We start from the raw sequence: 23,353 nt of genomic DNA on the forward strand, positions 1-23,353 counted from the left end.
ACCTCGTCCCATCATAGCGAGATTCCTCAATTATAGGGACCGGGACACAGTGCTCCGCCGAGCGAGAGAGATTGGCACGGTGCGTTATGGCAACACTACACTCTCATTTTTCCCGGACTTCACCCAGGCGGTGCAGGAAGCCAGGAGGAAGTTCATAGGAGTAAAGAAAAAGCTCCAGGATCGAGAGATGACGTACGCCATGTTGTACCCGGCTAAATTAAAGATTTCCTATGGGGGCAAACAGCACTTCTTTCAAAATCCTCAACAGGTGGAGGACTTTCTTAAACACCACAGGACGGACGAAACCGGAGGAGGCGCTGAATCCCATCGCTCCAGATCCACTTCGCCTATGAACCAGCAGGAATAGAACGAATTCACAATGACCGCTCCGAGGCCAAGAAGTGGTGACGGACTAGAAGCCTACACCACGGTGAGATACATATTGATAATGATGTTTGACTCGGTACACATATTTGGCAGGCTCGATCGCCCACCTCCGTCCCACGCCGAGAAACCAGGTCTTTGCCTGGTTCCAAGTGGGTGCAAGTAGGGAGGTGGATGGCAGGTTTGGTGCCCCTAGTGCGGTACCCCAATGGGCGAGCCCCAAACCCCCCTTCTTGGGATAGAATGGAGGGATACGAGACATTTCTAGGGTTTTTAAGTTGGGGAATGGGAGGGTTAATGGGGATTGGGTGGGTTCAGAATGCCCGGCTAGTTGGGGTTGCCGGAGTGGGTGGGGGAATGTTCCAACATTTTACCTGCAGGACGGAAATGTTTGTTGTCCACGTTAGCAGTGGGACATTCCGAGAAGGAAGTTGGGTTTTGATTTTTATATTCGCTGCCATATGTTCTTTGTGCATGGATGCTGTGGATGATTGGCGCTCATTTTTTCCGTTCAAAAGATGGGAGACGTAACTGAATCACTGCCCGCTTCACAGTTCCGAGTAGCCTCCTGGAATATACGAGGGCTGAACAACCCAAAGAAAAAAAGACAAATACTAGGGTATCTAGACAGACACGGGATATCTGTAGCTATGCTGCAAGAAACTCACCTGATGCCTAGCGGCTCCCCTCCATTCGCTTCTAAATGGGCTATGAGCAGAGTGTTCTCTTCCTACTCCAATTACGCTAGAGGGGTGGTAATACTGGTGAAACGAGGAATACATTTCATTCCAGCTGGAACTGAGATAGATGCTGAGGGGCGCTACTGCATGCTATGGGGGAAATTACACACGCACACAATACTGTTTGCATGTTATTATGGTCCTAACACGGATGACCCTGATGCTCTTCTCACCCTGTGGGGGAAAATACAGGCTTTGGGTATAGATCACGTGGTGCTGGGGGGAGATTTCAACACGGCCCTCGTTCCCGCGCAGGATAGATCGCACCCACATGCCTCTCATTATACTAATACTCAGAGATCACTAATAGGAATACTGAAGGAGCACCGCCTGGTCGATTCGTGGCGACATATGCATCCCACCGCCAAACAGGGTACTCATTGCTCTGCGTTCCACTCCACATGGGCCCGCCTTGACTATATCTTTGTCTCAGCAGGTCTATCCCCATGGTTAACCAAAGCAAGTCACCTGGCGCGCACATACTCGGACCACTCCCCGGTTCTCCTCTCCCTAACCATTCCCCTCACTACTTCCCCTTTCCTAACCTGGCGCCTAAATCCCGCACACCTGACTGACACTGCATTCACGGCTGAATTAGAGCAGGAAATCACGGAGTTCTTTGAACGAAATATTAATTCAGTTTCTAGTCTCACTACAGTTTGGGAGGCCTTTAAGGTGACAATGAGGGGGAGCTGTATCGCCAAAGGGGGGGGGGTTCTCAAGGCGCTGCGTACAGACATACACAAACTTGAATTAGAGCTCCGTCAGCTGGAGCGAGTAATGGCGAGGGGAGACTGGGATGGTGCAATACATGCTCAGATCAGGGACAAACTGAACGAATACTCAGAGGCAGCGGATAGGGAAGGTAAATTTCTGGGTAAGCCCTTTACTGCTCGAATATATGGTGAGGGAGACAGGCCTGGCAAGGCGCTGGCCAATGCAGTCAGGACCCCTCGATATCAAAATTATGTCCCGACTTTATTTGACAAACATGGCACACCGCACCACGATACCAGGACACAGCTCCAGGTGTTAACTGAACACTACACCTCGCTTTACACCTCACATAGGAACGACACGCTCAATTTGCAGGAATATCTAGAGGACACTGCTATTGCCTGGCTGGGACCTTCCCAGCAAAAATTCCTTCATCATGAGCTTGAACTAGATGAGATCAAAGATGCCATCATGTCCATGAAGTCAGGGAAAGCACCGGGGTCGGACGGCCTTCCGATAGATTTTTATAAATCCTTCTTACATGTACTGGCTCCCATACTGAAACAGGTCTTTTATGCATCATTGGAAGAGGGCTCACTCCCCCCCTCGATGAGGGAAGCATTAATAACGTCGCTGCTGAAACCAAATAAACCACCTGAACAATGTGATTCCTTCAGGCCCCTCTCATTATTGAATACAGACAGCAAGATTTTGGCTAAAGTTCTTGCCACACGTCTTAACCTCCTTATGGAAAGATTGGTCCTCCCGGATCAGGCGGGGTTCGTCCCGAACCGTGCCACGTCCCATAATTTGCGTACCTTACAAGCAGTGCTGCAAGATATTAACCCCAAGTGTGAGGCTGCTGCCATTTTCCTGGACGCTACAAAAGCGTTCGATTCCCTGGAGTGGGACTACCTACTTACACTACTCGAGAGGATGGGAGTCCCTTTCAATTTTTTGGACTGGATTCGGCTGTTATACCATAAACCCCAAGCTACGGTGCTACTCAACGGTGCGCGCTCCGCTCCGTTTGAGATCTATCGGGGTACCCGACAGGGCTGCCCTCTGTCCCCGATACTCTTCGCTATCGCCATCGAACCCCTAGCCGCGAAGCTTAGACAACACCATAGACATCGTGCACTAGTGTACCCGGACCGGCAGCTTCTGATTGCACTGTACGCTGATGACATGACCCTCTACGTAGACAATCCACGAGATAATCTAAATCCCTTATTGCGCGAGATTACTAAATTTGGGGCTATAGCGGGGATACAGATCAACTGGGCGAAATCCGCTATGTTCCCCTTGACTGACAAGACCTCGGAATTTCCTCTTGACTACCCACTGGTGTGGGAATCCGATGAAATAAAATATCTGGGAATCAAAATCACTAGGAATAGAGAGAACCTTATCCGGTCTAACTATGGGACGGTCCTGGACAAATTGACAGACAGCGTTACAAGGTGGCTACATCTTCCTCTATCCATGGCGGGCCGCATATCACTTATCAAGATGGTGGTCCTCCCCAAATTATTGTATCTTTTTACGAATATTCCCTATAGCCCGGGGTCCTGCTTCTTTAGGGCCCTCGACTCCCAGCTTTCGCGACTGATCTGGGGAGGCAAGCAAGCTAGACTTAGTTTGAAAACCCTGATGCTACCTTACCACCAGGGTGGGTTTGAAGTCCCGGACTTCCGAAAATATTACGATTGCGCTCAGGGCCACTTTGCGGCGTACTGGTTCCATCCCCCTCCATTTATGGCCCACCTGGCGGTTGAGGATGGTTATATGAGACCAGAAAAACCTTCTGGATATCTCTACACTACGGTCAGTATGACCGACAAGGACCCGTCCACTGTGGACTGTACTGTCAGAGCCTGGAAGCGCATTGCAGGACATATGGGAGTACTATTCGCCTACTCGCCTCTAATGGTGATGGCAAATGACCCCAGAGTGAGTATCGCCCGAGAAGAATTGGGGCGTAAATTCCTAGCCAAATACGCCATAAACACATGGGGGGATCTTTACCTGCAGGGTACCTTCCGCACAGCTGTGCAGATATTTGGGGACGACACCCCCACGATGATGGATACTTTCCTCTACGTCCGCCTCCGACAAAACGTAAAATCCGTCACACCCGATTTTCCGGACGAACCAGAAATCATGGCACCACTGCACTCCCTGCTCCAGGCCACGGTCCCGAAGCATGTAGTCTCCATGTTGTACAAACATGTCCAGGTGGCTCCTTCGCCTCCCTCCTTTAGAGCCCGGCAGGACTGGGACGCTGACCTACCCGAACCCATATCGGACGAGCAGTGGGAAACGAGCTGCTCTCACACACATGCTGTTACCGGAAACACCCGTCTCCGACTGATTCATTATAAATTCTTGCACCGGCTCTATTTCACGCCGGCAAAATTGCACCGCTTAGGCCTCAAAGGCGACGATAGATGTCTCCGATGTGGCATCCCGGGGGCAGACTTTATACACCTAGCATGGGGATGCCATGCGGTCGCCACGTACTGGGTGGAAGTGTTTGACGCTCTCTCGGAAATGCTCGGGCTATCCATAGACCCGTGTCCTAGGTTAGCGCTGCTCGGGCTAGCTCACCCTGCTGTTAAGACGAACCGCAAATTTTTTGCACTGAGCCTCCTCCTGGCCAAACGTCAGGTGGCATGCAGATGGGGCAGAGGGAGAGCGCCTAAATTTAAGGATTGGTTGAGTAGCATGGCTACCTGGCAAGAACAATTACATAACTATGCCGACCTCTTACCTCCTAAATCACGACCCAAAGATCTATGGGGCCCCCTTACCGCTTACCTACTTCACTTACACAATGATGAGCATTCTGTGGAAGAGGATAATTGAGAGGTAGACTGTAGAGATTACTGCTCCGTTCACACACGGAGGTATGCCCATTCACACACTTTCGAAAGCACTACCCCAACACACGCCTCTAACCTATGCTGCCCCCTGCTGACATGGCTCACTTTGGGACCTGCGTACATGAACACACGCAGCGCACACCGTTACGCCCCCCCCGCCCCATAAAATACGGAACGAGATGTGACGGGATTACGGGGTGACGATAGTCCTCCTGTCCCCCTCTCACCTCTTGTGTTACTCGGACCTAGATCGGAACGGATATTCTCACTTAGGTACTCGTCCATTACAACACATCCATAGCAAGACACAATATCGCACTCTCTGCACGGCAAGCGAGCACAATACCTTCCCCGTGGTTGAGTCACCATTACTGCGACAGTAGTGACACGGCCAGAATTGCCTGACATCCGATGCAGGATAGTGACTTCGACCCTGCGCCCCCCCGCACATCTGTGCTTCATCATTCCAATGCTCCGATACAGAGGCGTCACTGGGGGAAGGGAAAAGAAATGTTATGTAGTTATGATGTTTTACATGTAAAAAATAACCTCATTGATTTGCTGCTCAAAACCTACAATGTAGTCAAGTTGATCTCCTGCATTTTTCTTCACAACCCATGTCTCATACTAACGCGGCCGGCCCGGTTGGGTTGTAGGCGGCTTGCTGTGTGCATCCCATGACCTTATTAAGACTACATGTCCATCCTCTTACGTGACACTGGGGAAGCCGGCCCAAGAATGTGGGTTGTAGGCGCTGAGCTGTATTACATGTGTTTATGACCAATAAAGGTTTTCAAAAAAAAAAAAAAAAAAAAAATAAGTCTCCTTCATATTTGACTTTCAGGAAACATCTTAAAGCCTTCCTCTACGCTAAACTTACTCTGGTACCCTAACTCTCGCTTTCAGAAAAAAAGCACTAGGTAGCGCGGAGATGCCCCCGGGTGATTCAGGCGCTTTACAAAACTCCAATAACAATAACAATAACAATACAAAGAATGTCAACACATGCAGGGAAAATGTAGAAAAGCCATGCGTGTGGCGACACCTCCCTGCTCATCATAGGCTATTTGTTTTTTTTCCATTGAAAAACAGAAATTTCTTTGAAGTTTGATTTCTCAAAACAAAAATGTTTGCAAAGTGGGTGCTTTAAACATGGTGTCCACTCAGTAAGTCAAGAGAGTCACACAAGTCAAAGCAAATAAATCCACATTAGAGAGCCATGGACCAATCAATAGAAAGGGTGTTCCTTTAACAAGGTGGAGGCGACAATAGCCTCCACCACCCTTGGGAGGCTTGCAGAAATATATCCTTTGCATTTTTTGGAGACCTTTACTTCTCCTTTTTTTTACAAGTGCTCTTTTATCTGTAAAATGAAACAGTCCTTTGTTGTTTAAAGAGTGGTGCCATTTGTTGCAATTAACAATGTGTCCCAAATGATATTTCCAAGTCAGTAGAGTCGAGATACAGAGAATACTATCCAGGTTGTCCAGCTCAATTTATTTAGTTAATTTGTTGCCCGATTTAATGAGAATCATTGCTAGATCATGGAGGGTTCATTTAATTTCCGTTTGTCTGAGTCTAGGATAAAGCAATAGGACATTTTTTGTCCTGAGTTTAGTGTCACATGAACAATCTGTGACTATTGTAAGAATTTGGACTGTTCTTTCTGATCATCTGTTTGGCCAGCTGCTGTCACTGAAAGCAGGCTGTATTGACTTAGTTGGATTGTGTGGTCTGATTCCGTTGCACAATAGATGCAGAATGAGTTTAATCAGGAGATCATTTCAGATATTTTTCCTTCCATTGACCCAATAAAGTCTCCCATAGCAGAGACATCTCTCATGATTGCTTCAAGCATGAATTTTGGATGTATTGCAAGTGGATTATGAACATGTGTGTTACTTGTAATTACTTTGGAAAATATTAGTTGAGTTGTTAGCTGTATAGGTGACATCAGGTCAAGGGGTTGTACAAAGTTTGGCATGCCTTACACATTTCTCAAGAATGGGCACCCACAGCAACAACTAATGGCTATATTGTGCAATGTAATTGTCCTCTACAAATTCAGGCTGGGAAGTAGATGACAGAGTAGGCTGTGAAGAATTGTGCAGAGATATCCTCAAGATGATTCAGTATGATCTTGACTCTGCAGTCGTCTGCACATTCCAGCTCTGCAAACTATACTGTGAAATGGGCACAGGAGGGCTGTGTGAGTTAAGTTTTGTACCCCTTCTCATGCTTACCATCAGTGGCCCACATCAGCACTGACACCTACCTGAAAGTCTTATGTACTGGGTTGTTTAGTTGCCATGTGGATGGCAGAGTGTGCTGAAGGGTTACCAGGTTTTCTTGCGTATTAAAATTGTAATTACATTGTGTGTAATCATTAATCAAGGTCTCTTGAAGCCAGTGCCTTTCTTGGTGCCGCTCTTTGATACCCAGTTTCAACTAGACCATGGGTTCTCACAAACATTTTCCCAGGGGCCAATAGATATTGTCTGTGGTGTGCAATAGGTCCGCATTGATGCCAGCGGGATGGGAGTAGAGATTTGCAGGCTGGTATTAGGGTTGGCGGTGGGGAAGCAAAGCATGTAGATAGTGTGGTATGTGAGTCATGGAGTTATTGTGAGGGTTTCAGTCTATACAGTCTTCTAAATTAATCCCCTAACCTCTAGAAGAGTTATAGTTTTGACAGTACTGTGCTCAGCAGTATCTGAATCGCTATCCCTTTACCAGTCTTCTCTACTTGCTATCACTGGCTCAGGAAAGTCAAGTGTAAAAAAAAGTAACTTCATTATTGAATTTGGAATCAAATACAATTGCACAATAAGAAACTAAAAAACCTATGATCAATCTCAGCTTCCCCACTTGACCAAATTGTGTGATCCTAGCCAATTATTTTATTTCACTTTGCGTTCTTTTTCTTGTTTTCACATGTAAGAGCACCTTGAAATAACCGTGTTCAGGATATGCACAGTACAAAACATTCTAACGTGTTTGACTTAATAAACTGTAATGTTATCCATGTATAGTATCCACCCTAAGGGTTCAACAGAACAACTGACTTGCCTCTTAGGTCACTGTTAGGATTATTGTTAGGATGGGAGTAAGCGTGACTGTTTCTATATTAATTTTTTTTAAACTATCACTTTTAAAAAAATGCTTTAAAATGCACTGATACAATCTTATGTACTAAGGTGAAACGCTTCTGCTTGTGAAGGTCAGGAGGGGTGAAAAAGCGGCCCATGGGCTGTACTTTGAGTATCACTGAACTGGACTATTTGAGGACTCTGATTCTCAAGTGACTAGGTTCCTGTCCCACCATTAGGATGCTCAGTTGAACTGCTTCTTACTAGGTGTTCATCCCAGATACCTAGGAAAAGGGCAGAGAGGCTGCACCTGTCAAAGCCTGATAGGATCTGAGTATGTTTTCCTCCTCGATCCACTTCTCTGCCAATCTTTTTTCAGTGTCTTAATTTACCAACATTCTTCCCTGGATTAGCCATCCGCCTCACTTCATCTTGGCCTTAGTTCCTGGTGGCTGTATTAACCTGCTCTTCTCCTCCTCAAAGCCTTAAGACTGAGTACCCCAAATATGTATTAGGGAAGGCACGCCCATCATCCTGGGAGGAATCCTGAGATATTAAATGAATTAAATATCAAGCCATACACTCCTAACAGATGGTCCTCTGTTTGATTTGGGTGGATGCTGGTTATATAATGTCCATTCCTTTGGTTTGTTCCCATCCGTACATGACTAAACCTGTCAGAGAATGTTCTACTGCTAGTTGTATACTGCACATTCCTAGGAGTGGAGACCACAAAGTGTATACTATGATCCATGGAAAATTAGCCTCTTTCACTTCTGGGCATTTTTTTCTTTTAATAAAGATGACTACCATGATGGTAGATATCCACATACATTACACTGTCAGAAACATTTCTCCTAAACTCATGCGTGTGTCCAGCTAAGTGTTCACAGCAACATCGTATGTGTCGTTTCTGACATACATACGCAACACCAAAACACTTCCAACATGGGAGGCCCTACACTCATGCATTGTCGATCCATCCATACACGAGCTAGTGACTAAGCATCCTATCTCTCACTCCTTTTTTCTTCAATTCTCACCAACATGCATCAACAAAAACAACATAAGAGTGCAATTCTGGTCTTCGCACAGATTGGAACACTGGCCATTCATTCACCTACCTTCTATGAGTCCGCAAATGCCCTTCAGCACCTTGTTACTGGTATGAAGTCCAATAAAGATGCAAATAAAATGCAAGACTATGCAAACCCATGTTATGCATATTGTGCTCTTTGGCTTCCTAAACACAAGTTTGGCATCCCTGAAGGTTATCTTTCCCTCAGTAATGACCACCACTTGATTGAGAATCCTAATGGATTCACCTTCCAGTGTATTATTCAGCATCATCTTCAAGGACATCACTACAAGCCTAATTTCCTTGTAGAGAAACTCTCTACTTCAGTCCAGTTCGACATTCCAAAGAGCATTTTCCAGTCAACATTAGAAGGCAAGACTTTTCAAACTGTGTTTAAGGACACTAAACTAAAATCTTTCAAATGTCTTCCCCCTCCTTTCATCAATTCAAAAAAGCATTGACTGCAGAAATGTATTGTGTACACTGAGGCATATCATTCTGTGTGCAATATAATACTCTGAAACAAACTTTATAAATACCTCTCCTAAATAAAGTAGAATGAATTTAATGAAAATAAAGAGAAGCCAAAAAAAATATTAAATAAATAATATGTAGAAAATGTAAGTTAATTTAATTACATGTGTGACCGAATGCTTTGCTAACTTTTTTTAGATAAATGCAATTTGATTCTAATATGATGATATGCGCCATTGATTTAATGAAAAAAATGTCTGGTTTCATGTTGTTCGTTATCTCCAGGATTTATTCAGAATTCTATCAATGCGTCCTTGCCATGATCTTTGCCATCAGTGAAATTAATAGTAGGCCAGATCTTCTACCTAACACTACTTTGGGATTTCAAGTTTATGACTCTTGTTTCTCTGAGTTGGGGGCTATTCAGGGGACCCTGCAGCTGCTCTCTGGGGGCAAAGATACAGTACCCAACTACAGTCGCCCTTCACGCCCCAAGCTGGTTGGCTTCATCGGAGCTGGGCCATCAGTAGAAGCTCTTCCTATGGCAAGAATACTTGGGCTCAGCAGGTTCCCTCAGGTAAGATATGAGCCTATCATGTACGGAAAAATAGTGCAAGCTTAAAAGTGATATTTAGGTTTACTAGGACTGCTGTTGATAAACATATACATAAATAATTATTTATTTGAAAATTCACATCTGCTATCCTGAAATATTTGATGGTTGAGAGGATCAATTGTTTATATTTCATTTCTGAGAATTTTTCATCCAAGTGGTTTCCATATTTGCTAAGACAAAGATTTGATTCTGCATATTATCAATCGAAATGCAACTTGTTAAATTTGAAAAGCAATGTGTGCATTAGCACACATAGAACTTGCAAAACGTCATTGTTTTAATGATTATTTATGTGCAGGAAGGGAAACCTTATATATAATTGGGGGCCAACTACCCCTCCTGTTACCTCCAGTAATTCCCATTCAGTAAAATGGCTAAGAAGTCTTCGGAGGCCACGGCTCCTTTTTCCACCACTCTGCAAATGCATCTCCTGGCACAGTACTTTTTGGGGGATGAAGTCCATTTTACTCCTGAGAGACCTTGGGGGCCAAGAAGCCCTCCTGGTACCACCTGTAAGTCCTATACAGCGGGATTCCTGAGCACTAGTCAGAGACCCAGGCCCTTTCTTCACCACACTGTGAACGCGATTACTATTTAAAAAACCATTTTCTGTATATACAACAATATGCGAGTGGTGATAAATGACAATGATCAAAGCAAATTTAAGCAATAGTTCCACTGGGGAATGACTCTGAAAGATGATGTACTGTATAAATATGCAGTTTAATCTTCCTTTTATTGCAGCACAATGCTGAAATAAGCAACATATGAATTGGATTGAAACTTTATTTGTATATATTATCATTTAAAGTTTTCTTTTTTTTGATGTAATGAAATAGCCTATATAACATGGACATTTCAAAATGGCGCCCAGCAAAGCCAAACAATAATGTGTTCCAATTTTTATATGTCCTTTTTCACTGTTAATGACATTTTGTATGTATTGAGGCACAACCATACCATGAAAAAGCCAAAAGGTGAAACGTGTTGGTTGAGAGCAACCTTGCCAATTAACTAATTAAGCATCCCGGAGTGTTGCGTGATATAAATATATATATATGTCCTGTTATGTGTGTTGTAGAATTCCTAGAGATAATAATATACAATTAAGCACTTGGAAAGCCATCTTTATGGGATACGTGGAGAGAGTGTGGCTGATCTTGATTTTGAATGAAGGCATTGAGGTGAAATATATATAAAGTGGTGGGAGCAAAAGTCCCTTCAGAAATAAGAGGAAGCAGGGAGAGTGCCTCATGGACTTAGGATAATGCTCGCACCAAGTTTTGACAACCCAAACCCCAAAATGCTAACTGAATGGAGAGAAAGCAATCTAGACACCTCTATGAGACTGGTGAAAAATGTTATAAAATATGCACAAATTGACTGAGAGGAATTTATCAATTAAATAGACGAAATAAATAGTGATCTAGATAAATGTGACAATCAAGAAAATATCACAAAGATGAGAAATGAAATCAAGACACGACCAAAAAAACATGAAGATACCATAAAAATATGGAAAGCTTTCAAATTTAATCGGGATAGAATCGACTATGAAACAGGCCAGATATTTCTATTCGAGCACAAATTTGACAATGTGAAGCATCAACGATTTTAGGCTGAAATGTCTCTGGGCCCCCATGTCACACTTTATCAATGGTTGGCTGCCCTCCAATAGGCTACTCAGATTAGCTTAAACCCTTGTTGCATCATGGGATTTGTAGTGTGCAATTGGTGCAATCTTCTGACCCAGGAAAAATCTTCTGACCCCCAATGGGTTTCTGAGCGCAGGTCCATTCAAATTCCTGAGGACTGCTGCCCCACAAATGAGACTCAGGAAATTTCAAACCTCGTGGCCCCGTTTATATCCATCAGGTGGTGCTGCCCTCCACGACCCAAGCCGTCGCGAATGCATCAAGCAACGTTTGCTTAGAAAAATGGTTCGAACCATCTTGCATGATTTAAAAAAGAATTGTATGTGTCTAGATGTGTAAGTCAGTGTATGAGTGAGTGAGTTCCTGTGTAGGTGGGTGAGTGAGTGGTTATATGAGTGGGTGTGTGAGTGGCTGTATGGATAAGTGAGTGGGTGTGTAAGTAGATATATAGGTGAGTGAATGGCTGTGTGAGTATATGGGTGAATGACTAGCTGTGAGTGAGTGTATTTGGTGTATGAGAGTCTGAGTGGGTCTGTGAGTGGGTAAGTGAGTATCTGAGAGTATCTGTAACTGGGTGTGTGACTATGTGAGAAGTTATATGGATGAGTGAGTTGGTGTGTCAGTGACTAGGTATGTGAGTCGCTGTATGAGTGAGCAGGTGTAAGATTGGTTGTGTGGGTGTGTAACTGGGTGTGTCAGTGGCTGTATAGGTAAGTGAGTGAGTGAGAGGGTGTCTGAGTGTCTGTATAGTTAAGTAAGTGGATTTGTGAGTATCTGTATGGGTAAGTGAGTGTGTATTAATAGCTCTATGGGTGAGAGAGTGGGTGTATTTGTAAGTGACTTCAAGTTTGAGTAGCTGTATAGGTGAGTGAAAACGTGTGTTAGTAGCTGAATGGGTGAATGAGTGTTTGTGTCAGTGACTGTATGCGTGACTGAGTAGGTGTGTGAGTGACTGCATGGCCTGGGTGAATGTGTGCATGTATGAGTGGCTGTATTGGTGAGGGACTATGTGTGAGTAGCTGTATGAGTGAGTGAGTGGGTGTCTGAGTGGCTGTATGGGTGAGTGAATGGATGTGTCAGTGACTATATGGGTGATTGAGTACATATGTGAGTGGTTGTATGCGTAAGGGAGTGCATGTGTTAGTATCTGAATGGGTGAGTGAGTGTGTGTGTTAGTAGCTGTATGGGGAGCAAGTGGGTGTATCAGTGACTGTATGGGTGAACGAGCAGGTATGTTAATAGCTGTATGGTTGAGTGGATGGGTATTTTAGTAGCTGTATGGGTGAGTGAGTGCATGTTTTATTAACTATATGGGTGAGTGAGTGCATGTATTAGTAGTTGTATGGATGAGTGAGAGGGTGTGTCATTACCTGTATGGGTGAGTGAGTAGGTATGTGAGTAGTTGTATAGGTGAATAGGTGTGTTAGTATTTGAACATGTGAGTGACTGTATGGGTGAGTGAGAGCATGCATGGGTGGCCATATGGGAGAGTAAGTGTGTGTGTTAGTAGCTCATTGTGTGAGTGAGTGGGTATGTCAGTGACAGTATGTGTGAATGAGTTTGTGTATGAGTTGCTATATAGGTGAGGTACTGCTCATGTTAGTATGATGAAAAAAAGGGAGAGTTTTCCCTATTAAACCCAGAAAGGACCGGGAAGTAAATCAGCAAAAAAAGGGAGAATTCCTTTCTGAGTGTTAGAGCATTTAGATTGACATAGAAGTCTACTATGGCTTCTTCAAAACAACAGTTACCCCAAGTAGTGTTATTCAACCAACACTAACAAAAGAATGTATCAAAATATAGTTTTTATTTTGATTTTTTTCAAAAGGAAGCAAATACGTTCGGTTTGTGGGAGGCAAGATGGCGGCCGTGTCAAGCGGCTGAGCGGCAGCACCGGACACAGCGCAGATATGAAGTGTTGTGTTTTGCAGTAACCTCGACACCCAGGCTTTCTCTTTTCATGCCGAATTCGTTGGAATACTAAAAGAAAGAAAGAAGGGCTACGAAAAACTCGGAAGCTTCATGATCACCCTGACACACGGTGTATTACAACAGCAGAGCGCCATCGCATCCACGGATATCCAGCTAAAAACAGCTACAAGGCAGCGGGGAGCAAAAGAGCAAAAGCGGCGCAGAGGCATAGCGGCTAAAGCCAAAGCGACCGGCGGTTACCTCCTGAACTTGATGAAACTTTGATGCTTCTCAAAGGTCTCTGCAGCGGGCTGCCCCGCACGGGTCTGCGGAGGCTCCTGGCTACAGCTTCGCTTAGAGTCGGGTTGGATCACAGCAGCCCCGGCGGAGTTCGCGGAGCCTGGAGGCGGAGCCACACAAAGCCGGCAAGATCCGGAAAGCGGAGCAGAAACGGCAGCAGTCCCAGCAGTTCCAGCAGACCCGACAAGCCGACACAAGCAGGTGGAGAGGTTCGGTGCTGCAGCGGTCCAGTTGAGGTGAGGCAGAGGATCTCTCTGCTCATAGTATTTGCCCTTTCTATGGCTCCAAAAAACAACACTGGGGGCAAGACGAAAAAGAAAGGTATGGCTGATGGTGTCTCTGTTTCTGGCAACATAGATAATACCCTAAGTATGGACTCTGTGGCAAACACCGGGATGGAGGGAGCAGCACCAGAAGTTGGATCAGGGCGGGCAAAGCTGCAACCACCCACAGGGCAGAACACCCCTAAGGAGATGCGCCCTCCCTCAGTTAGAACCCGACAAGCTACAGCCACCGCAACTGTTAGCGTGGTGGAAATGCTGAATCGTGACGAAAAGAAAAAAAAATTGAAGGACATTGAACCAGCCTCAGCAGCCGCGGCCTCTGGGCTACCGGGGTCATCTGTACTACCTGTGTTACCAGTGTCACTTGAGTTGCTCGCTCCACCAATATCGGCCACTACTCCAGCAGAGATTCCTGGCACAGATCCAGCGCCGCAACCAGCAGCACAATCAATACCAAATCTGCAGCAGTCACAGCAGTTTCACCCGCAGACACAGATCCCTCAGTCATGTCAGGAGGTGGAAGCCTGGGATGACGCCGCAGGCGGGGGCATGCTTCTGACGACATATTCAGAGCCTCTAGTCGCTGTATCGGGGGCTGACGATATTTGTGTCGCCAATAACAGCGAGATCATCACCCCACTACCCTCACAAGATACGATGAACCCTCCAATAGAAATGACAGTAGTCCCACCAACTAACAGCGAGGGCGATCAAGGAGGCTCAACAACAGCTGAAATATTCAAAGAGAGCACCATCTCTACCACGGCCCCAGAGGTTCATAGGGGCTTACTTGCCAATTTTAAAGCTAATACAATACATCCCGGGGTCACCCATGGTGGGATGGAAAAGGAAAAGACCCCCAGCGAGTGCTTCTTCTCTGTCACAGAGGAGGCCAACTGGTCAGAGGAGGACGACGAGCCACATAGCTCAGATATTGATGGTAGTAATCCGGAAACAGAGAGCGATAGTGAGGCAGGGTTACCATCATCTATCATCAAAAACGTGCCCCCTCAAAGGGACCCTACAGCACTAACTTGGGATCACTCTCCTACAACATCCCTTCAAGGGAACGCCTACCCGGCCATGGGCAATATAAGGCATAACGAGACTACGCAGTTGTCAATGATGGCGATGATGGAATCAATTCACCAGGGAATAACTGCACACAGAGAAGAAACCCGGTCAGACAGCCTTAAATCCCAAGCTGCGATTAGAAAGATGAAAGCAGTGGTTAGAAAGCTTTCAAAAGCCTGGGTAAGTGTTGGAGACAGGGTCTCAAATCTAGAGGAGAGGGTAGTCGCCACCGAAGCTGAGGCGGCTGCAGCCACAAACAAAGTGGAAATGTTGGGAGCTCAAGCAATTGACGTCCAGTGGAAGTTGGAGGACCTTGAGAATAGGCAAAGAAGGAACAATCTCAGGGTCCTGGGTATTCCGGAAGGGGCTGAGGGTCAGGATGTTAAAATGTTCATCGTCAAAACATTTGAGAAAGCCTTTCCAGACATCGCCGGTTGGAACTGGACCACTGAGATACAGAGAGCTCATAGGACACCCTTCAGATTGAGAAAAAACGCCAGAGAAGGTGATAAACCTAGAGCAATCTTAATCTACATAGGCAATTTTCTTCTTCGTCAGTCCATATCAGAGAAAGCCCGGCCAGACTCCAAAAGAACCTTTGAAGGAGGGTCTTTCTTTGTTAGGCCGGATTTCTGCCATTCCACCGTGGAACGTCGATGGAGATTAAGACAATTAATCAAACCTTTCCAGGACAAAAAAGTGCAGGTTTATCTCATCAATCCTGCTCAGTTAAAGATAATTCACCTAGGCAAGACCGTATATTTTTCCTCGGAAATTAAGGCTCAGGAGTTTCTAGACTCTCTATAATATGTCACATTACTCAGATCAGCCAACAAAGGCTAAGGTTCTAATTTTTGTCACTGGCTGAAGTCTAAGGTTTAGCTTAGTTTAAGCTCAAATTTTAACCTCACAGAGGAAAGTGTGTCATGTTAGGGAGATTGTGGGTACACATAAGGTCAAGGTCGAAGTTGGATTTATTGATTGCACTGTGTCCGTTGCCGGGTCGCACCCATCACACGCACAGACTCAGTCTGCGCGCCTCACCTGGGAGTGAGTTGGGGTCAGGGGGGTGGGGAGGGGGGGGACTCTTGTGGGATGGGGGGAAGGGGGAAAAAGAAACAAAAAGAAAGTTCATGCAATAAATATGTTTATTGATATATCTGAGATGTTGAAAGTGGTTATACTTGTCGCCGTTGCTAGTTTCAGGATAAAATGTGACTGGTTAGTATGTTGGCTTGTCTCTCTCCAGGGGTATGTCAAGGATTAAGATAATCAGCCTTAATATAGGAGGACTGAACGATTGGAAAAGGAGGGAAAAGTTTGAGGAGTATATTAAACTAATCAGGGCCGACATTATCTGTGTACAAGAGACTCACCTACCATGGAAAAAGAAACACTGGTTGAATATAAGGGGGTTTGAATTCTTGTCTTGTTCCTCACAGACCTCAACTATAAGGGGGGTAGCCAATATAGGCCGGGTAGGATTGGGGGGGGCTAAAAAATCAAAAGCTGATCCATTGGGAAGATGGGCAATTTGTGAATTGAAACTAGGAATCACTTTATGCTCAGTGTATGGTTCTAATTTGGACGACCCAGGGGTGATGGATTACATCGAACGGGAGCACACTAACTGGCCATCACCTATGGTATTTTGTGGTGATCTCAATATTTCAGCCGATTTTACAGGTAACACCCCATATAGTGGCCGTAAGCCCCGAGTATTTAGGGCGGTGTCCTCTATAATCCAGTCCTATGGCCTGAAGGATGTCTGGGGCAACCAAAAGAAAGATGAACCTGGGTTTACATATTTCTCACATCCATTCAATAAATACACAAAATTGGATTATTTTTTAGTATCAGCCACACAACTTAGCAATGTCGAAATTTCAATGCTCCCAAAACTAATATCGGATCACAATCCCCTTGTCTTAAATATGTCTGTTAGCAAACCAAGGGAAAAAACGAGACCATGGTCTTTCGATAGAAAACTTCTAGCGGACAGTAACTATGTAGCACATATAAAGGGGTGGTCCCAATCTTTCTTTGATGCTAATAGATATAGCGCTTCCCGCGGCATGGTCTGGGATAGCTTCAAGGCTGGTTTAAGAGGGGAGACAATTAGCTATTCTGCACGGCTTTGGAAAAAAATGAAGGAAGATAGGGAGTATTACTTGGCTAAATTGGTGAAGGCAGAGGAGCAGCATAGAAGAGACGTATGTCACGGGATCCAGGGGTCTCAGAGCCTAGAAAGCTTAAATACTATAAAAGCAGATATCCAGCGACAATTGGCAAAGAAGGCTGCAGCAGAATATCAGACCCGTAGAGCTGGTATGTATGAAACAGGCGAGAATGCAGGCAGGGCTCTAGCGCTTCGGATAAGACAAGCTACCTCAAAAAATATCATCACTGAAATTAATGAAGGTGAGCAGACCTATAAAAAGCCAACAGAAATTTTAGAGGTTTTTAGGCGATTCTATCAGGTTCTCTATAAGGAGGAGGCAAACATAGCCTACCAGGGCACAAATTGGCAGGATACAGGTATCAATCTGATGTCTAATGAGAGGGAATCCTTAGAACAGGATATTACTATGGAGGAGCTCCTTCAGGCACTAAGAGATCTTTCTTCAGGTAAGGCAGCAGGGCCTGACCTTATACCCCTGGAAGTCTATAAATGCCTGAGGGAAGAAATGGCCCCTCTCCTGCTAGACTTATTTAACGGGGTTATCAATACAGGTACTATACCAGAATCCTGGACTAAAACCAACATTGTGGTCTTTCACAAAAAGGGCAAACCCAAGGAGAGCCCGGGCTCGTATCGGCCTATATCGCTAATAAATAGCGATAACAAACTTTATGCTAAAATACTGGCTTCACGGATGGGGAGGATTATCGCGGGCCTCGTCTCTCCCTGGCAGCATGGCTTTATCCCTGGAAGGGGTACCACCGACCATATTAAAAGAGCCATAACTCTGTTTGATATACATGCTGGGGTAGAGGGGGGGATCGCGATGATCCTCCTCGACGCAGAGAAGGCGTTCGACCCGGTCAGGTGGAGCTTTCTCTGGAAAGTGATGGCCGGCAAAGGATTTGGTCCCCGATTTCTGCAGGCAATCAAGGCCATGTATTACAATCCAATAGCTAGCATTCAGTTAATGGGTGAGGGCTCCAACCTGATCAATATTTCAAGAGGGACGAGACAAGGGTGTCCGTGCTCACCTATCCTATTTGCTCTGTATATTGATCCCCTGATTTGCCACATTAAGAGTAATATCAACATAAAACCAATTATCACCAATGGACTTGAAACCAAAATCCTCGCATACGCGGATGACATAGCTATCACCACTGTTGATCCAGCTAGTGCTATGAGGGAAATAATCAATATCACTTCTGAATTTGGGAGTGCTTCTGGATATAGACTCAATGTGGCAAAAACACAAGTATTATGTTCAAGTAAAACAGTCAAACTGGATGATAGATATGTGGATTCAGTAGTCTATCTGGGAATCACAATTAACGAAGTCTTGACCTTTGAGCAAACTGTTCTCAAGGAGATAAACCAACTGGACAAACAGCCACACTCTTCTAACATCACCAGCAAGGAAATGCTGGTCCTAAAATCACTGGCAAATGATCCCCTCATCACCATCAAACTGGCGGACAAGGGTGGAGCAACGGTTCTTATGAATACTGCAGATTATGATCTGGAATGTACCAGACAATTGAATGATCGCAGATATTACACACCCATCGCTGGCGATCCAACTAGACGCCTACAAACCATAATAACAGGTTTAGTAATGGAAGCGGAAAACGAGGAATGGATCACTAAAAAAGAGGCAGAGTTCTTGACTAAACGGGACCCCCGGGTACCATATTTCTATATCCTGCCGAAGATTCACAAAGGGACCCATCCTGTACCAGGGAGGCCCATTGTGTCTGGGATCAATTCTGTGCTGGAGCCACTTTCACAATTTTGTGACCATTTCTTGCAACCTCTGGTGAAAAATATCCCTTCATATATCCAGGATACTACAGATGTGTTGCGCCTGTTGAACTCCATACAGGACACTACACAAATCGATCTCTTAATTACTCTAGATGTGGAGGCCCTCTATACCAATATCCCCCAGAGGGCCACCCTAGAAGTGATAGAGGAAAGACTGGGCCTTGAGACATGGAACTCTAATACACCACAGACCTTCATCATGGAGTGTGCCACCTTGGCACTCACCGAAAAATTTTTCGAATACAAGGGGCAACACTACCATCAGACCCAGGGTACATCCATGGGCAGCACCTTTGCCCCGTCGGTGGCCTGTCTATACATGGCAGAGTTTGAAGATAAACATATACATCATCAGTCTAACCCCTTCCGAGAGAACATCTTGATGTGGAAGCGCTTCATAGACGATATCTTGATACTCTGGACGGGTCCACTGACTTCCCATGATGAGTTCCTTGAATGGGTTAACACTTTGAACCCCTTCTTACACTTCACCATGTCCTCTTCCCAGAGAGAAATTGCTTTTCTTGACCTCACCATCAAACTGGAAGGAGGGTCCCTCAAGACAACTATGTACAGGAAGCCCACAGACCGGAACAGTCTGCTCCATTTTCAGAGTCATCATCCTAAGGCCTTACGCTCTAATCTACCATTCGGACAATTTCTCCGGATTAGACGTAATTGTAGCGAAGTGTCTGACTACAAGAAGGAATCCACTCTCCTATCCAGGAATCTCCTGGACAGAGGGTACCCTAAAAGTGATGTCTATAAAGCCAGAAAGCGGGCTCGGAATAATAACCGAGAGGCACTACTTGAGAGACAGGAGAACGCACCGGTTGAGAACCAAGTCATCACCTGTGTCACCACCTTCACCCCCCTGTCCAACCAAATCAGAAACATCATCAAACGTCACTGGGGTATCCTTAATACAGGTGACTTGACTTTAGAACATCCCCGGTTTGCGTTCAAAAGATCACAGAACCTGAAGGATATACTGATCAGTACCAGGCCTAAAACAATCATAAAAGAGACTCAACAAACTCTTTGGCATCTACCACCTGTCACGGGCCACTACCCGTGTGGCTCTTGTGTTGTCTGTAGGTTCACCTTGACACAGAAAACCATCAAGCTCTCTGAGACCTTCAATTGGGAACTGAGGCACCATACTAATTGCAACACAACACATTGCATCTATCTGTTGACCTGCCCTTGCAATTTACAATATATTGGGATGACCACTCGCCCAGTAAAGACCCGTATCATTGAGCACCGCAGCAATTTTCGCTGCAAAAAGACCCATACAAAAATGTGCAAACATTATGTGGATTCCAACCACAACGCGGACTCCATGACTTGGGTTGTCTTGGAATCTAGTCCCAATTGCCCTAAGAATGCTCTCTTTAGGAAGGAGCAGAGATGGGTCCATCGACTTTCCACTGACAGCCGGGGGCTGAATGAAGACATCCCGTGGCATTCATTGTGAACTTCACACTAGCCACCTTGATATGCTTTTGCAAGGCCTCCGACAATCCTAATGGTCAATTCCCCCTGGCTAATTCCCCCTGGTCAAGTCCACTCTGGCACACATTGGTCTTCACCTTGCTGCTGGTGTGTCATATACTATCTTTATGGCACATCATAACCACCTATGATACACGTGAAATCACGTGACCAACAAGCCCCTCTGTATACATTGTCCGTGAATCCAGACAGATCATTTAAAGGTCTTCTATAGGACTCAATACACAATCTAACCCGGCCGCAATATTTTGCCTCACCATGGACCCCCCCTACCTCCTCCCCGCCTCTTTCTCCTAACCCACCCATGATTGTGGAGGGGCACCTAACCCTTACATAATGGCCGACCCACCCTTGGTTGTTACCAGTTATGAGGCCCTCATCAGTTTCGGCATAAGACATGATTACTGACATGACTACGCAACGGACCATGTGGTTACTTGTGTTCCCATCAATATTGTCTTAAAACATTATCTTAAAATATGCCTTCGGAACAACCCCCGTGATAGTAGAATTAATAATGCCTAACTACATACTGCCGACGATCTGTACACGGTTAAATTCCTATTTACATCTCACGCGCATTTTACATGTGCCATGGACTTCGATCAACACGGTCCTAGTCATTATCACTCCATTACCTATATTCTGGAAAACAAACGTCTAGCTATAAATTTTTCCAGGAACTAAGCATGAATAACTTGTGATAAGACTATCTGCCCCCATATAATCGATGGAATACACCTTTTATCCCATGCGTGCTCTAGTTATACATGAATAACGCGGTCCATTTAACCACTACATCATGGCCGATCGAATCACCGCCCGAGTCACGTGATTTTGGCAGGAGGCGTATCACTGATCGAAACCCCTGAGCCAGGCTTCATTATAAACAAACGCCGCGCACACTACACCATCTATCCGAGCTCGGCGGAGATGGGTAGGTGATCCCACGCGGACACGGGCAGAGTGAGGTAAGAGGAGGGCTATGGGGGCTCGCTATAAGATCTGACCGTGTGGATTCTTTAATACCGGCTCCCTGATTCCTTTTGTAGCGCCTCCGCTTTTGCAACTATACCTTAACCCCTTCCACGCTCATGACGAGCTGGGCTCGTCATGGTGTAGCCTCCTCGCACGCTCATGACGAGCCCAGCTCGTCATGAATAATGGAAAATGGGCAATCCCAGCACCGGGGGGGAAAACGCATAGCAGCCAAGTGGTTAACACTGCGGAGCGTTCTCTTTCCTTTACTCTACTTTCTAGCCAAGTCAATACCGGCTTCCTGAATTCCTTTGCAGCGCCTCCGCATTGTAACCAGACTTGAACATTGTGGAGCGTTTTCTTTACTTACTTTCGTTGTAATATGTCTACTTTCTAGCCAAGCCTGAAGGCTCTCCCCGATGTACTGACCCGCCGACCACTCATGTGGCCCTTAGCCCTTAACCCTTAGGTGAGTCAGGCGCTGATTACCTCATTATCCTGTATTCCACCTAGGTTTGACAGTCCACACTGAGTGTTAAGTGTTGTTACTCACACTAGTAATGTTCATGATGCCGCGCTGAGCTAACATGGTGTTTTTGCAGTTGCTTGCTGTTTTTACAAATTTGTTTTTAATCCTATACCTTCTCACTGATATAGTTTTAGAGTGTGTGTGCACATCACACTGCACGCTGAAACCACCTGGCATGGAGAGGTAGTGACTATTCCCCACACTGCCCCAGCATGCCCATTATGTTCACATTCTGGCGATGACAACCCTTGCTGTTATAATGAGAAATGTACTACTAATGTGTTATTGCTTTCTTTCTCATGTTCCAGGCATAGGACTTTCCATTGAGGTAAAAAATATACCCACACCACACCATATACATGACACCAGCATGTTATTGAGTTCATATTCTTTATTGTTTTTCACTTTTTAAGGTCCTGATGAATCGCAGGATAGTAATCCCATTGCGAGAAACATGTTGACCACTTGTTGTTTTTCAGAGCTCCACATAGGTCACTCTACCTAACGAGGTGACACTGAGTGAGCTCGTCTTCACGATTTTAACTGCAATAGGGGGACCACCAGAATAAAATAGTTTCCGGTACCCCTTGCTGCATTTTAACCATCACCTTAGGCCCAGTTGCCTCCCCGCCCACACACCCACACTTCACCATAGGGCTGTCGGATACAAAAGATCTCCGCCAAAGTGCCCCTCTTTGAGGTGAGCCCGTCGGGGATTGCACCGCCCCCCCGACGAGGAGCAACCGCCAATGATGAAGCATGACATCCTTCGGGGTGTGTGAGGCAAATACATCCGACAAAAGGGATGCCCACAGGTGTTACATTTACACCTCTGGTCACGCCAGCCTCTGCTTAGTCCTTCTTAGTCTTCTTCTATTCTTCCCACTCCTTGCAGGAACAGTTCAGCCCCCCGCTTTGTTAGTGAAGACCATTCACGGACACATGCTGTAACTGGACCTTCCACACTCACAAGTGGTAACTAGTGTCCGTTGATCTATTGATCGCCCTCCCTCCTTTTGATAAAGAACCTTGCACGGTGCACACCGTGGGAGTCTCATACCGGTGGGTTAGTTTTGACAGATCCCCCATTTTAGCAACCCTATATTTACTAG

The 23,353-nt window shown here is 45.5% G+C and overlaps 1 protein-coding gene across 1 annotated transcript in view; it reads left to right on the forward strand.

The window, feature by feature from the left end:
* The window catches only part of LOC144783893 (extracellular calcium-sensing receptor-like), a 149,992-nt gene that overhangs the window by 24,561 nt on the left and 102,078 nt on the right, over positions 1-23,353 (forward strand). Inside the window, exon 2 of the mRNA XM_078662635.1 lies at positions 9,653-9,944. Within this exon, the coding sequence (XP_078518761.1) occupies positions 9,653-9,944 (292 nt within the window). The remainder of the gene's footprint in view (positions 1-9,652; positions 9,945-23,353) is intronic.

This window comes from Lissotriton helveticus, chromosome 10 (assembly GCF_964261635.1).
Source record: "Lissotriton helveticus chromosome 10, aLisHel1.1, whole genome shotgun sequence".
NCBI lineage: Eukaryota > Metazoa > Chordata > Amphibia > Caudata > Salamandridae > Lissotriton > Lissotriton helveticus.